General features: G+C 39.9%; 1 protein-coding gene across 5 annotated transcripts in view; it reads right to left on the bottom strand.

Moving 5' to 3' along the window:
• Window positions 1-6,524: 6,524 nt before the first annotated feature.
• Window positions 6,525-16,404, bottom strand: part of PBX1 (PBX homeobox 1) — a 201,533-nt gene continuing 191,653 nt past the window's right edge. For 3 of the 5 annotated variants that reach the window (XM_063940044.1, XM_063940043.1, XM_063940042.1), the window contains one exon: window positions 6,525-8,919. In XM_063940044.1, the coding sequence (XP_063796114.1) occupies window positions 8,827-8,919 (93 nt within the window). In that variant the 3' untranslated portion in view covers window positions 6,525-8,826. The remainder of the gene's footprint in view (window positions 8,920-16,404) is intronic. The other 2 variants (XM_063940046.1, XM_063940045.1) reach the window with 1 other exon arrangement.

Here is a 16,404-nt window from a genome sequence, read left to right on the forward strand (position 1 = left end):
GGCAGGGGGGTAGCACAACAAAGCCCCTTGCGGGCTCGCCACAGGTTCTTCTCCCACTCTGTGAGTGTTGTGGACACCCACGAGTGAGAACAGACCGTTAGTCGGCATGCCGACTGTCAGGATTTTAAGGGTTCGGGATGCAGGCATCGGTATTATGACCGGCGGTCTCCTGCCTGCCGGTCACATAACTACATCCCGGAAATATATTGTAGATTGTAAGCTTCACTGGGACAAGGGCTGACGTGAATGGCCAAATATTGTAAAGTGCTGCGGTATATGTGTGCGCTATATAACTGATAAACAGAGCTATACACATCATTTACAATCTGCTCATCTGGCAGTTTAAAATGCAGCTCTCATATATACAAACAAAATGCAATCCCTAAATTTCCTTACAAGAACTAGTATATATCCAGCTTCTGTTAGGTCTTGGATTCTTGCTAAGGCATTGTCCCTTTCTGCTGAACTTGAAACATACCCTTTCAAATCCTTTTTCCAGAAAGAAACTACTTCAGTTATAAATTTCAGCTGCTGGAAAATAAAGCCTGGAGAATTGGGTTCAGTGAAGTTCAATGCCTGGCTTCTATCAACTTTTAGCAGGTCTGCAGGACATATTTTGCACATACACCAACATAAACTTGGCTGACGCCTGTCATTTAATGACACTCCAAGTGCCTCTCCACCTTCATCTTTTACTTTCATCCAGTCGTTTCACTGTTTTTAACTCCTCTTCTCTAAAAACCTATCATATTCTACACGTATACAATCCTGCCCACACCGCCATTTAAAAGAAAAACTAAAATATTACTTCATCTCAGATTAACACAAATGTATATATAAAAGCTTCAGAAAGTTATCAGCAGTGACGATATTAGACCAAAATTGGCGTTCTGTGGGGAAAAATTTTTCACCTATGTATAGCAAGTTTCTTTTTTTTTGTAATTGAAAATAAATCATTATATCCTTATGCTGACATTTAAAGGACACAGCAGGGACAGGTCCTGAGCTATTTATGTGATATTAAAGAAGACAACTTAGTGTGTAAAGCTTACAAGTGCACATAAAAATATAAAAACTTATAATGGTGGATTTCCAATGATCGCTTACACCAGTAATTTTAATATGACTGTGTTTATATGATGTGTTTTAAACCAGAGCTCTTTACCAGGTATTTAAACTGACTTGTGTCTGAACCATGGGCCTAATTCAGACCTGATCGTAGCAGCAAATTTGTTAGCAGATGGGCAAAACCATGTGCACTGCAGGGGGGCAGATATAACATGTGCAGAGAGAGTTAGATTTGGGTTGGTTATATTGTTTCTGTGCAGGGTAAATACTGGCTGCTTTATTTTTACACTGCAATTTAGATTTCAGTTTGAACACACCCCACCCAAATCTAACTCTCTCTGCACATATTATATTTGCACCCCCTGCAGTGCACATGGTTTTGCCCATCTGCTAACAAATTTGCTGCTACGATCAGGTTCTGAATTAGGCTCCATGTAATAAAAACCACTAACTGGTTTGGTCTAAAAAGTGGTTATCTTTGTCTAATGTAAATATTAAATAGGAAAATAACAGCCCTACTGTAGACCTTCATTTCTACTTGCTAAGCTTTGCATGTAAGAGAGCCATTGCTTTTATATGTTGCTCAATCTTTGCGATGTGATGTCACAAAATCAAATAAGCCAAAATATACTCCAAGACGTACACATTCATTTTCAGCCTTCTCCCTACAAGAGGAAACTATGTCAGACTATACTTTTAGTGTGCAATGTATGTGCTACAGTGTATGGCGAGGGGAACTTTCTTTTCCTCCCTCATGCCCACTTTATAAGCACAGTGTTTCACAGTTGTATAGAGAACCTTGGTCTGCAACCAGCAACCCCCATGGCAGAGCTATTCAAATTGAGCACTTGCTCAAACAAATACACACACAGTGACTTCTCTTATTAATGAGACAAGTTACAGAACATAGAAACTAGGTCATAGACTATAAGTAATAAATTCCCTTTATCTAAATGGTCAGTTATAAATTTTATTAGTTATTAATCATTCTTCATGTGGGCTACCACTGAAACTTAAAAAGGATTAATCACACAAAAATAGAAGTAGTTGGCGTTGTAGTGCACTAGGGACTACCTAACTAAAGCATGAAAGGGGATCCAATTTCCCCAATACAGAAAAATTTGTATTTACTGCTAACAGTGTAAATACGTGTTTTACAGTTGATACTCAGTATAGGTATATAGCTTCACTGTTAGAGATATACTTGAAGCAATTAAAGCCTGTTTTGTGAGGTCTTATTTAAACAGTGCTACGTTCTCTCAGTCATATACAGTAATCAAATATCTATTCAGAAAACAATGAAATGTTACATGTAATGCATACTAGTAATGTTTAAAGATTACACGTAGTATTGTAGTTTGTAGCCAACATGTTGACGAAATTATACTCCATTTGCTACTACAGTATATAACTAAACTAACAATCCCAGTGAATTGTTTTCTATTCTGGGTCTTTACTCACAAGTACAAAGCTGCTGCACAGTAACAGCTTAACAACATTTTAATATGTGTCGGACTTTCACTGATAGTGTATCAAAATTGTACTTTGTTATTCACTTTAACTAAAGGTCTCAAGAGTCTTTTGAAAATGTAAAAAAAACTCCTCACATGTGACTGGAATGTAATGCCCAGGGACAGCGGTTCTCAAAACCATTGTCCCTTCGAGTTAATTTTAGTACACAAAGGGAATAAAGCTTAAAAATAAACAAAAAGTCCATTGAGAGATACAAACGGTTAATAATTGCTGCATTGCTATGATTATTAATACATAGGCCCCTTGGTGAACATAAACTTTTTGTGAAACATTGCAGCAGCACTGAACTGCTTATACGAGGGGTGTGCAATATGGTTCTGAATGTACAGTGCATAGATAGACACAATCTGACTGTTTGTGACTGTAATCTCTGACTAAAGTTCTTGTGTCAAGGCACAGAACTGTATATAAGCAGCACACTGAAGTAGTCAACATATTCACTTCTATCACAAACTCGTGGAGCTCAACAGAGGCCACTGGAGAGCCATGATCTTCTACGAGTTCAAGAGTGGTCTGCGACAGTAGGAGGGCTTTGACTGACTGCGAGCTGCTTTTGGGCAAAAGCACCATCCAAAACCACTGTGTTTAAATGGATTGCAGAATTTCGACGGAGACTGTTCTTGGATGACAAGGAGTGCATCACCAAGGACAACGTTTCTGCCGTACGGGCCATAGTCGAGGTGGACGTCATGGTGACTGTGGCCCAGTTAGAGCGGGATATAGGCATCTCATTGAGATCCATCTACTTGATACTCCAATGAAAAGCTTGGCCTGAGCATGATTTCTGCATGCTGGGTGCCCTATCAGATGACTCGAGAGCAGGAGGCTCGGGTGACTTGGTGCCGCAACATGCCGGCCAGGTTTGATGTGAATCACTCAACCTCTAGGCGATCATCAGTGGCGATGAATTCTGGATCCAAACAACAGTCGGCTCAGTGGACTCCAGTTGGAGGTGCGCCACCACATAAGTTCCAGTGTGAGCACAGCATGGCCAAGCAGATGGCGGCTGTGTTTATGGCCAAGACTGGGCATGTAGCTACCGTACGACTCATGCAATAGTGCACCATCACTGGGAACTGTTACGACAAACATTGACAGTCATAGGTGCTGGAAACCATTTCCAGGAGCAGGCCAAGAACTTGGACTCATGGTTCCCTGCTCCATCACGACAATGCACCTGTCAACAAGACCAGGAAAGTGATGTATGTTCTGGCCATGAACATATCCAGGAGCTTGGTTATCTGCCGTACAGTCCAGACTTGACTTCTCTGTGTTTCCACAAATCAAGCACAAGATGCATTGGGTTCGTTTTGAGTCACCGGAAGCTGCAGTCGAGACCTTCATCCAGCATGTAGAAGACACACTTGCATCGGACTGTTCCATCAAGTGGTTTGAGCACATGCAACTTTGCACAGACCCCCCGGGCAAATAAAATGTAATGTTCACTTTGTTTGTAACAAAGTTTTGTGCACATGGAAGCATACCCCTAGTATGTTGCTAGTTATATGGGGGAACTATCAAAAATGAACGCAGTAGCACAGCTGGTGCATCTTTGCAAGCAGCAGCTGCACTAAAATATGTAAAAGCAGAATTCTTCTTGAGTAGAAATGAGCCCGCTGCATGCTTTTGTGATCCCGCTGCTGCATCCAATGACATAGCACTGGATCGCTCTGCATGACCATAGATCTGAGTAACTCCCAGGTTATTCAGGATGGTTGGTGTTTTTACGCTGCCGAGGCCAGAGAAGCTGCATCGGAAGAGGCAGACACTGGCCTCAGTATACCTCGACAACTGGGCTGATGTGCCGCCATTTTTCGAGAACACTGTCGCCGCCCCGTCCATGCCCCCAAACGGCTTAGACGGCACTCCATCTGATCTCACAGAACTATAGAGGTTATTCAGGTTTGTTAGCAAACCAAAAAAGTTAGCAATTGGACAAAACCATGTGCAGTGCAGGTGAGGCAGATGTAACATGTGCAGAGAGATTTAGATTTGGGTGGGTTATATTGTTCCTGTGCATGGTAAATACTGGCAGCTTCATTTCTCTACACATCCCACATAAATCTCTCTGCACATGTTACATCTGCCCTACCTGCAGTGCAAAATGCGTTTGCCCAATTGCTAACAAACCTGGCAAAAGACACCAACAGAGCAGTAAGTTAACCATCAGATCGCGTACATCTCTGAATTAGGCCCAGTACACAAAAAAACCACAAAAAAAAACAACCCGCCATTGATAGCATATATAGATCTGCACTCTCTACGGCTGCATAATTTATTAAAACCAGTAAGGTACTGGCGGAAATAACATAACATTGTTTTTAACTACAATACACATTTCAAAGCACTTTTTCCGTATCTATCCTTTTAAATATTTAGTTTTAGTAACTGGATATAGGTTACAAATTTATGAGAACATACAATTATTTTTATAGATTTACTTATGAAAGTTTATGTTCTAAAAATAAAATGTATTAATCAGTTTAAAAGTCCCTAGTGCACTACAAAGCAAACTTCTTTGTTCTGTGTTGTGAGGTTAAATTAAATGAGAGAAATTTAATAATATACAGTATATGGATACTTTAAATATGTATAAAATACAATTTCATTCCAGCCGAATAATTGCTGGTAGTATATTAACTTGTGTGATGGGGTTTCTGCAATGACATGAAAAACATTTAAGATAAAAATTTGAATCCCACACAGTCTTAACACAGATACCATCACGCACGCTGCAGTTCTCCTGGGGACTAAATCTTTTTGGAATTATTTTCAGAAATCATGTAATATTACAATAACCACCAATGCCAGGATAGCAATAACATCACAAAATAACACATGAAAACACAAACAGTACACCTCCCTCCTAACTTTCCAATTTCTGCAGGACAGTGCTGAAACTGTGGAACTATCCTGCTACAATTGGAAATGGTCTCCACACTCAGCATGGAGCGGTTGGCACCTGAAATGAAGTGGGATTTTTAGAGGAAAGGAAGAGGTGCCTCAAATGTGCTAGGCATGCTCACGAGGAATGTGACAGACTTCAATGTAATATGGTATCCGGACGCTAGGTCAACTTGACAAAGGTCGACAGTCATTAGGTCAACCACTACTGGTCGACATGCATTAGGCCGACATGATTTTTTATTCATCGTTTGGCATCCACGTGGACTATGATTGGGAATAGTAACCTGTGCCGATAGCAGGGGTAGCAGAGCGAGGCACTGCCATGCAAGGGGACGCGGTGTACTAATTAGAATTCCTGGACTTCGGAGTCAATGACACAGGGATCTGGACGAAAGGCCGACATTCATTAGGTCAAACCCATATGGTCAACAGGCACAGGGTCGACATGGACAAAAGGTTGACATATTAAGGGTTGACAGGTTCATATGTTCGACACATATTTGGGGGATTTTTTCATGTTTTTGGTCTTTCCTTCCTTGACTCTACATGTCACAAATCATAACCCTTAGTAACTTTGAGGTGAGCGAAGTGGAGCAGAGCGAGACACAGAGCCTGAAGCGTGACAAGCCAAGCGAGCCCAGGGATATTGGGGGGGGGGGGGGGGTCCATGTTTCTACAAATGGTGGTCCCAGATAGAAAAAACTACCTACACTAACCCCAAAAATGCAACAACAAAAAAGGGTGGGTCAACCATTGTTATGTCAACCTTGTGAACCTGTCGGCCTTTTGTGAATGTCTACTATATGGGTCGGCCTAATGAATGTTGACTTACCAAATGTAGATCTTCTACACCACACCCTGAATGAGCGGTGGTTAACAGTATTAGAAGCGCATATTTTTCTTTTCCTTGTGTTTAAACCTTAGCATTCAATTTTGATGAAATGATTTGCCACATTTTCAGGAATTATCACATTTAATTGTCACATCATGTGCTTTTTAACAAAATAAGAGCTGAAAACAGGAAAAAAAAAGAATTTATTTCTGGTTCTCAGAAAAGTTATTAAATGTACATTATATGATGTACCTATTAATGTTTAACTATTCCAACTTTTTTTCCAACATTTTTTTCATACTTTTTTGTTTTTTATTTTTAACTTTAGTTTACAAAATGGGTTTAGCTAGCAGAATCTTTGAGTCTGCTTCATTAACCCCGTTTCTGCCAGAGGGGCAAATAACAGCATATATATTAGACACCTCTGGCTGTAAAGGGGTCATATTTGGAAAATTACCCCGCCCTTTTCCCCAAAACCATCCCCAATTTGCCCAAAACCCAAACCCTTTGCCCACCCACTCACCCCACCCATTAGAAAAGAAACAAATGAAAAAAAAAAAAAACTAAAAAGGTGCCCAACTACATTTATCTAGCATTGCGTTATAACTCACAAACGCGCGGTGTTAAAAAAAAAAAAAAAAAAAAGAATAAAATAAAATCACATGTAGGTAGTTTTGTTTTTTTGTGTTAAAACTAAGCAAGAAATATGAAAGACATAAAATAGAAATCAGCAACCTATTTCCATGCTAAACGGGTGTGATCTCTGCAACAGGACTTTTTTTTTTTTTTTTTGTTTTTTTTTTCTCTCTTTTTAGTAATAAACATTATTAAACCCAGGACAATTTTTTTTTGGCTGCTCGATGTCTTTTTCTTTATGTTGTGTCTTTTTTTTCTTTTCTTCAGAATATACAAGAACATCCAGCATCAAATGTTTATCTCAAATATAACAATCGACGATACACAGGTTATGTGAAACCGCAGTGAATGTTAATAAAGCTGAGCACTTCCCTCTGTGTCCGTCTTTCTTCTGTGTGAGTACATGCGGATTTTTGGTATCAAACATGAATTTAGGACACCCCATACAGGTGCCTATAAAAAAAACTGCCAGACAGGAAGATTAATCAGTAATGTAATGATGTCCAGAAAATGAACCAACATTGGACAACAATTCCTTGACAGAATCATAAGTCACAGGATGAAGCAAGGTTTAGAAATAGTGATTTAGAGAAGTACAATCTATATGGGACGGTCAGAAGCTGTGGAGTAAAGTGGTCTGGACTGAAGGGTAATAGAGAGGCCATTTTTGTCTTCAAGAATATCCTTCAATGAAAACGAGAAAAGATAATAGCCATGTGCAGAAGCTGGTGGTGAAATGACTAGAAGATAATTCAGTGTGTACAGTTAGACATCCAAGGCATGATGAGAGCATACAGATCCTGGCGATTTGATTAGAGATATGGTCCAATGTTCAATTCAGAGAATATTTTCAGTGGACGGAGCTGTGACTTGAGGTCAAGGTTTGTAGGGATATCTGTTGTACTCTGTATACAGTTGTCCAAGAAAGATAGTTACCAGAGGACGTGGCACTGTTCTTGGGAAACAACTGCTGTCTGGAGAATAGGACTGTTTAAGATCAATGCAAAATGAAGTTTTATCGACATACGCAATATGTCCAAACTAGTTCTAGTACCAACGCATCGTGGAAATGGTTTCACCTGTCCATGTTCTTTTAATGTAAACAGCCTTTGGTTAGTGTACTTAATGCATATCAAGTGATCCTCAAGAAGCTAGCTCTCTAGAGGTTCTTCATGATGGTCTATATATCTTACAGCAAATAGATGACAAACAAGGAGCCAGCAGGACAGATGGTACCACTCAAAAGTGAATGGAGTGAGCATTCTGGAGAAGCTGGAGGTTACTAATGTGGCGGTATCCAGGGCTCAGTACTGTAACATGATCCAATAGGCTATTCTTCTATATAGGAAACACATTTAAGGAGTTTGTGTCCCTCAGCTACAATTTAAGTGTGTACAGAAGAGCTAAATGTTAACAGCAACTGAATCAAGCATACTGCTTAATTTTTTTTGTTCCATAAATATTTTCAAGTTTGTAAGTAATTATTTTTAGAGGGATTAATCATAGCTGTTTCTGTGCAAATGTGCAGCCACACTTAAATTTAAATGACTAATTAACATTAATTAATGTTTAATGCATTTGGTAGTCAACTGCTTCTGACCCCAATTTCTCTTTTCGAATAATTTGGAAAATCAGTTAAGGAGCGAGAGGGATAGAACTGTGAATCACTGACACAAATTTAGGCATGAAATGGGGAGATGAGGCTGTTACTAATGAAGGGGAGACGGAGAAGCTAATGGAGTATGCCAAGAGGTTGTTTTGTTCTCTCTGCATTCCCACAGTGGCCATCTGGAGTGAGAGGGAAGGGATGGAATCTGGCTTTCAAAAGTGGAATTTCAGGAGCCGGGTGCTCAGTTGGAGGTATCAGAATGAACGCTGCCAGGTCCTTCTGTAGGGGAAGTCACAGACGAAGGAGTGGCTGCATCCTGCCACCCTCCGTTAGCCTGCAAAATAGAAATACAGACATGTTTAAGGTCTTACAATGAAATGTTGAGCTTTATATTATTGCAAAAATAAAGCTTTGCAAACAATATACTTTCTGATTAGGACATGAAAGTTTCCAATGGATGATTGTGTTTATACCACCCACAAAAGGTACTACAGAGTTGAAAGGAGATCTTATTACCTCACCTTGCTTCCATGGTATTAATACTTCACATCTTAACAGTCTGGTATCGCCATAATACAATCTATTGTAAATATGTAATAAATGTGGCATGCAATAATATGGGTTCCACAGAAGAGGACACACTTGGTATGTAGCTTTTAAGGATGCTGAGAAATAATTGCATTAGCAGGTGTATGAAGTCAACAAATGCCAAATTGTGTCTTTGCCAATTTGTTTGGTGGAAAAAAAAGATGTAATATTGTAACGCTAATGGTGTTTTATTTTTAAATAATGCTTTTGTTAAGCTGAATTACAAATTAACAGAAACATTAAAACCCTCATTAAGGGAAGCATGAAAGTAAATTTTTGTCATGTTTTTCTACTTTCTATTTTATCTTCAAATCAAAGCACAAACGATTATGGGCCAAACTCCTTAAAATCTGCCAGTTTTGTACTAATAACGAGGGGTTGTATTATATCTGGCGTCACATGGGTTTGGTAGTGCGGACTGCAGATACAGCAACTGCGCAAACAGACTGATCATAGTCATCTGCTTTCTGCATTTACCAACATAATGATCTTAACAATTCCTAAAGGATCATTACTTGGCATCAGAGTGGTTGTGGAACCATGAACGTGGCGACAGGACAATTACTCGAAATTACAGTATCTGCGACATTGCAGCATGTGTGACCAGAATAAGAAAATGGCGCATTAGGCTTTATGTGTGTGACCCTGCCCCTCCTTCTCCATTGCAGAGGGATGAATGATTAGCACATTCCAGGCTAAATTCATTTTTATAAAGAAACATTCAACAAAATAAAGAAAATAACTTTCAATGTTAACCACAACAATTACTATTGTTTTACTACACCTGAAGGCCTGTTTGAATACAAATGTGTGTTTATTGATTTATTATATGCTATAAGTAGGCTATTGCTATTGATCTCCCAACCCATATTTTACTGCAGGGTTCTGAAAGGAGAAGTTCTCATTTCAGGGCTGCTGTCCAACAATTAGAATAAGACCACCCTGTGTATTTTACATTTATGCTATTTTGGACCATTGGGAACAAAGAGTGGCTATACAACAGGGGTGGGCAACCTCAGGCCCGCAGGCCACTTGATCTGGCCCGGCCAGGCTCGCCTAACCGAGGGAGATGCCGGGCGCCCACTGAGATTTTGTTACTAGCAGGCGCCCGGCATCTTTCCCTAAGCAGCATCCGGAGGCAGGAGCTCACTCCTGAGCTCTGCCTTCCGGCTCTGGCAGTGTGTGGTGCTATGGGAGAGATATCATACCATTAGAGCAGGCGGTAAGGTTACTAACATGGGTACTAAAAGGGATTTTACCAAAGCACTAACCAATGACGATTACAGGTCATCATTGCTACATAAGGTGAAAGATGTCCCTAACGCAAGGGAAAATACTTATCTTAGTTGTATGTATGTAAACGCCAGAAGCATTACTGGTAAAAAGGGTGAACTAGAAATACTTGCAGCAAGCAAACAGTATGATATTATAGGCATTACTGAAACTTGGTGGGATGAATCTCATGATTGGACAGTCAATCTAGAGGACTATACACTGTTTAGGAGAGACAGACTAAATAAAAAGGGTGGAGGGGTGTGTCTTTACGTAAAGCCGTTTTTAAAACCTGATATACGGAAAGATATTCAGGAGGGGACTGTAGACACTGTCGAGACATTATGGGTAGAAATTGCATGCAGGGAAAAAGGAATAAAAAAGTTAGTATTGGGTGTATGCTATAGGCCACCTGGTATCAACGCATCTGATGAGGAATTGTTACTAAAGCAAATTGAAAGAGCAGCAGGAGTAGGAGACATAGTAGTGATGGGAGATTTTAACTATCCAGAGATAAACTGGAAAAACGATTCATGTGATACTGCTAGGGGCAATATGTTTTTAAACACACTTAATGATAACTACTTAGTCCAACTAATTGAGGAACCAACTAGGTACAATGCAATCTTAGACCTGGTATTAAGAAACAATGGGGATTTGGTATCAGGTATTATAGTAGGGGAACCCATAGGAAACAGCGACCACAATATGGTCACATTCAATATCAGTTTCCATAAACAGCCCTATACTGGCTCAACTAGGACTCTAAACTTCAGCAAAGCAAATTATGAAAAGATGAGGGTATTTTTCAGGGATATTGAATGGGAAGGTTTGTTTTTAGGAAAAAATACTACGGAGAAATGGGAGGTACTAAAATTCCTGCTAGCTAAAAATACACTCAAATTTATTCCTATGAGTAGCAAAAAAAGGAATAAAAATCATAAACCGATGTGGCTTAACAAAAAGATTAAGGAACTTATGGGCAAGAAAAGGCGAGCATTTAAAAAATACAAATCTGACGGGGAAGCAGAGTCATTTCAGCACTATAAAAAATGTAACAAAATTTGCAAAAAGGAAATAAGAGCGGCTAAAGTAGAAACTGAAAAACTAGTAGCAAAGGAAAGCAAAGCGAATCCCAAAAAATTCTTTAAATACATTAATAGCAAGAGATTAAAGAAGGAGAGTGCAGGCCCTTTAAAAGACAAGTTGGGAGTCTTAAGCAAAAATGATAATGACATAGCGGACACACTAAATGAGTTTTTTTTCAACAGTATTCACTAGAGAGGACCCATTTCAGGGACTGACACACAATCTCAATAATGAGAATATCCCACTGATAGGTACTTATTTAAGCGAGGAAGTAGTCTGTGACCGATTAAAACATTAAAAGATTAATAAATCACCAGGGCCCGATGGTATTCACCCAAGGGTTCTAATGGAGCTTCACGCTGAACTGGCAAAACCGCTATCTTTGATCTTTAAGGATTCAGTTATATCAGGTATGGTTCCCAAAGACTGGCGTATAGCGGAAGTAGTGCCTATATTCAAAAAGGGAAGTAAAGCTGAACCAGGTAATTATAGACCAGTTAGTCTTACATCTATAGTGGGGAAAGTATTGGAAGGTATTCTAAGAGATAGTATTCAGAAGTATTCATTAAAAGGAATCAACATGGGTTTATGAAGGACAGATCCTGTCAAACCAACTTACTTGGCTTTTATGAAACAGTAAGCGCAAACCTAGATCAGGGTAAAGACGTGGATGTAATCTTTTTAGACTTTGCCAAAGCGTTCAATACTGTACCACACATGAGACTTATCTACAAGCTACAAGAATCAGGGCTAGGAAGCACAATATGCACTTGGGTCAAAAACTGGTAAGATAACAGGGAGCAGCGCATTGTGGTTAATGGATCTTTTTCAACTTGGACTGAAGTGCTAAGTGGTGTGCCGCAAGGCTCAGTATTAGGATCGCTATTGTTCAATATTTTCATTAACGACCTAACAGAAGGTCTAGAGAGCATGGTGTCAATTTTTGCAGATGATACCAAATTGTGTAAGACTATAAATACAGAGGAGGATGCCGAGTCTCTTCAGAATGACTTAGTTAAATTAGAAGCATGGGCAGCCAAATGGAGAATGCGCTTCAACACAGACAAGTGTAAGGTAATGCACTGTGGTAACAAGAACAAAAATTACACCTACCTACTAAATGGGGTAAAATTAGGGGATTCTGTACTGGAAAAGGACTTAGGTGTCCTCATAGATAGCAAGCTAAGCAGTAGTACCCAAAGTAGGACTGCAGCAAAGAAGGCTAATAAGATATCAGCATGCATAAAACGGGGTATTGATGCTAGGGACGAGAGTATTATACTCCCGTTATATAAATCACTAGTGAGGCCACACCTTGAATACTGTGTACAATTCTGGGCACCTTACTACAAAAAGGATATCCTGGAGCTTGAAAAGGTACAGAGGAGGGCGACCAAACTAATTAAGGGCATGGAGACGATGGAATACAAGGAAAGGCTTGAAAGACTAGGCATGTTTACATTGGAAAAGCGGAGACTAAGAGGGGATATGATCAACATCTACAAATATATAAGGGGACAATACACAGAGCTTGCGCGGGATCTGTTTTTGGTTAGATCAACACAGAGGACTCGTGGACACTCGCTCAGGTTAGAGGAGATTCCGCACAATACGGCGTAAAGGCTTTTTCACGGTAAGGACAATATGTATTTGGAATTCCCTGCCCGAGGGAGTTGTAATGGCGGAATCTGTCAACACCTTTAAGAATGGGTTAGATAAATTCCTAATGGGTAAGGATATCCAGGGGTATGGTGCATAGTCATGCATTATAGTTACTATAAATAGGGATAAAATGCAACGGCTGACAGCAGCATCAGTCAGAAATTTTAGTCAAATCATCATGCATAGGAGACCACAAATAGGTTGAACTCAATGGACAATTGTCTTTTTTCAACCTCAGATACTATGTTACTATGTCTCTCCCGTAGTTCTGAGGAGCGGGCGGCCAGGCGGAGGGTGACGGTACTGAAGCAGGAGTGGGGCTGGTGAGTATTGTGTTTTGTTTTTCTTTTAATATGTGTGTGTGTGTGTGTGTGTGTGTGTGTGTGTGTGTGTGTAAGTGTTGCTATTAGGGGGCATATTTAATGGGGCATAACAACTGACTGCGGGCATATCTAATGAGGCATAACAAGTGACTGGGGGCATATCTACTGGGGGCAGGCTTATTTTTTATAGAGAAAAAACACAAATGGTCTAAAACTTGCGCTGTCCAGAATTTTGACTTTACAATCTGGACTCTAGCATAACTCCCACTAAGAAGGAGGAGTGTGTACGATCCTTATCGGGAAAATAATATCCGTGTTCTTTACTTCATTAGAAAGGAACTTACATTTTATTCCTTTCACGAATGCACATAAGGGTATCTTTAAACACTGTCCTCTCTTCTATAGTAAGGGATATGGCTGAAAAGTACTAAATGGTCCGACACTTACATGAGATTTCTGTCACGCGTGCACGTAGCAGAATCTTTCAGGATCCTCCGGTCCCAATAACCAAGAAATCCTCCACAATATCCAAAGACAGATTTATTACACAGTTCCACATAAAATCACAACACAGAGCAGAGATGGGACTGGCAATGTACCGGGTAAACCTCGGAGCATACAAGATGAAAATCGGACTAACACATACGTCCCGGCTGCAGTCACAGATCCGTAGTTTAGTCAACGCGTTTCTGTGTCAAGACAAAGGTGAAAGTATTCACAGAAACACGTTGAAGCCGTTCGGTGAAGGACGACTGCTAAAATACCGGAGGAACACTCGGGAGGCATCTTTGGACTTTGTCTACCATCTGCACTACGGATCTGTGACTGCAGCTGGGACGTATGTGTTAGTCCGATTTTCATCTTGTATGCTCCGAGGTTTACCGGGTACATTGCCAGTCCCATCTCTGCTCTGTGTTGTGATTTTATGTGGAACTGTGTAATAAATCTGTCTTTGGATATTGTGGAGGATTTCTTTGTTATTGGGACCGGAGGATCCTGAAAGATTCTGCTACGTGCACGCGTGACAGAAATCTCATGTAAGTGTCGGACCATTTAGTACTTTTCAGCCATATCCCTTACTATAGAAGAGAGGACAGTGTTTAAAGATACCCTTATGTGCATTCGTGAAAGGAATAAAATGTAAGTTCCTTTCTAATGAAGTAAAGAACACGGATATTATTTTCCCGATAAGGATCGTACACACTCCTCCTTCTTAGTGGGAGTTATGCTAGAGTAAAGATTGTAAAGTCAAACTTCTGGACAGCGCAAGTTTTAGACCATTTGTGTTTTTTCTCTGTTAAGCTTTCAAAGTGTTGGGTGTACTTTGTGTGTGTCTGAAACCTGCTGCCTATTTGATTTACAAAGCGCAAGGTTGGTCCCATTCCTATTGCATTAGGCTTATTTTTATGTTGATAATATTTGTATGGCTCCGAAGGATTTTATAAATATCCAAATGGCCCTTGGTAGAAAAAAGGTTCCCCACCCCTGCTATACAAGAATGTTGTCAAATGTGAAAGGTGGACAAAAGGGACAAGGAACATACACAACACTGCATTTTTATTCAAAAATACAAAAAAAGAAAAGTTGCAACATGGTAATGTGAGTTTCTCTGTTCACACAAAAAGAAGACAGAGCCCGAGAATTTCCCCCAGCATACAGAGGCCAAAAACGGACAGCTAAACCGAATTTACTTTTAGGAGCTGCAAATGAATGAAACAGAGTTTCCAGGACTGCTCATCTGAATGATCAGTTAGATCATCTGGCCATTCAGACCAGTGAGTTTCTGTGATTCACCATGTCATTTATTTACTTTGGTTTGTTCTAGATATCAGGGTAAAAGGGGTGCGTTTTGCAGTTTTCTTGTATTTTTCTTTGTTGAAGAAATGCTGAGATTCTACAACAGCTACAAAGTCTTGGGTTGACTAAAGACATACTGCACAGAGGGGGAGCCTCGCCCACATGCCACATTATGTAGTTCCCAGGAGGCCAAATCCACCATTTACCCTGGTGCAAGATTTGATAAATAACAAGGCGTGCAACAGTATTCACATTTTATTGTTTTTACTTAGAACTTAAAAAGCAGACTTAAGACCAGGTTGACATGGAAAACTAATGTCCATTAATTTCTGCTTTACTGTTCTGTCCTGCTTCTTACGCTTGGCTTTACATACTGTGATTTTAACACTGATCGTAGTCGCTGAAAACACAAGGTAAAATAGATGATTCTGAGAAGGTTCCAATGTGATAAACTGACAAAAATCCTTATTATAGGGGGAAGATGTTTTATGATGAACAGAGTTTTCCCAATCTCATGTTTGTACAACCTTTGTTTGATCTGAGGTAGAGAAAGGATAAGCGACTAAACCTCTAATTCCATCCCGGCTGTATAAAAGGTGTGACCCTCTCCTTAATGCTGCTTATTTCTTGATTCAAGGACACAGTCTGAATTTCTGGATCCACCTCTGAGCAAAAGCTGGCAGCCTCTTATTTCCCAGCCTATCATTTTGTGGCGGCTACTCTCTGTAATCACAGTGGCCTGGTCTTGTCCCCTCCTCTCTTGCGTCCCATCTATCTCACAACTGTAATTGCCATGTCACAAGATCATTTGTTTCTTTCTATTCAGCATCTCTTTAATGCACAAAAATGACATTTCATGTTATGTGGGGTCATTGTTAACAAACAAAGAGATCTGTGGATGCATGTATTCCAAATCACTGTACGCTGTTTATTATAGGTCATTCGTAATTATTTAGAACTTTGTATATTTCAACGCCTGCAATCTATATATCATGTAGCAGCAGCTAACTGGAATGTTAAAGGTATGCAACCTCCTTACATTAGAGCACAAACCAACGTAGCCATTTTTACGGTCAGCTTTCAGCTGC

The sequence above is a fragment of the Pseudophryne corroboree genome, chromosome 9, assembly GCF_028390025.1.
Source record: "Pseudophryne corroboree isolate aPseCor3 chromosome 9, aPseCor3.hap2, whole genome shotgun sequence".
NCBI lineage: Eukaryota > Metazoa > Chordata > Amphibia > Anura > Myobatrachidae > Pseudophryne > Pseudophryne corroboree.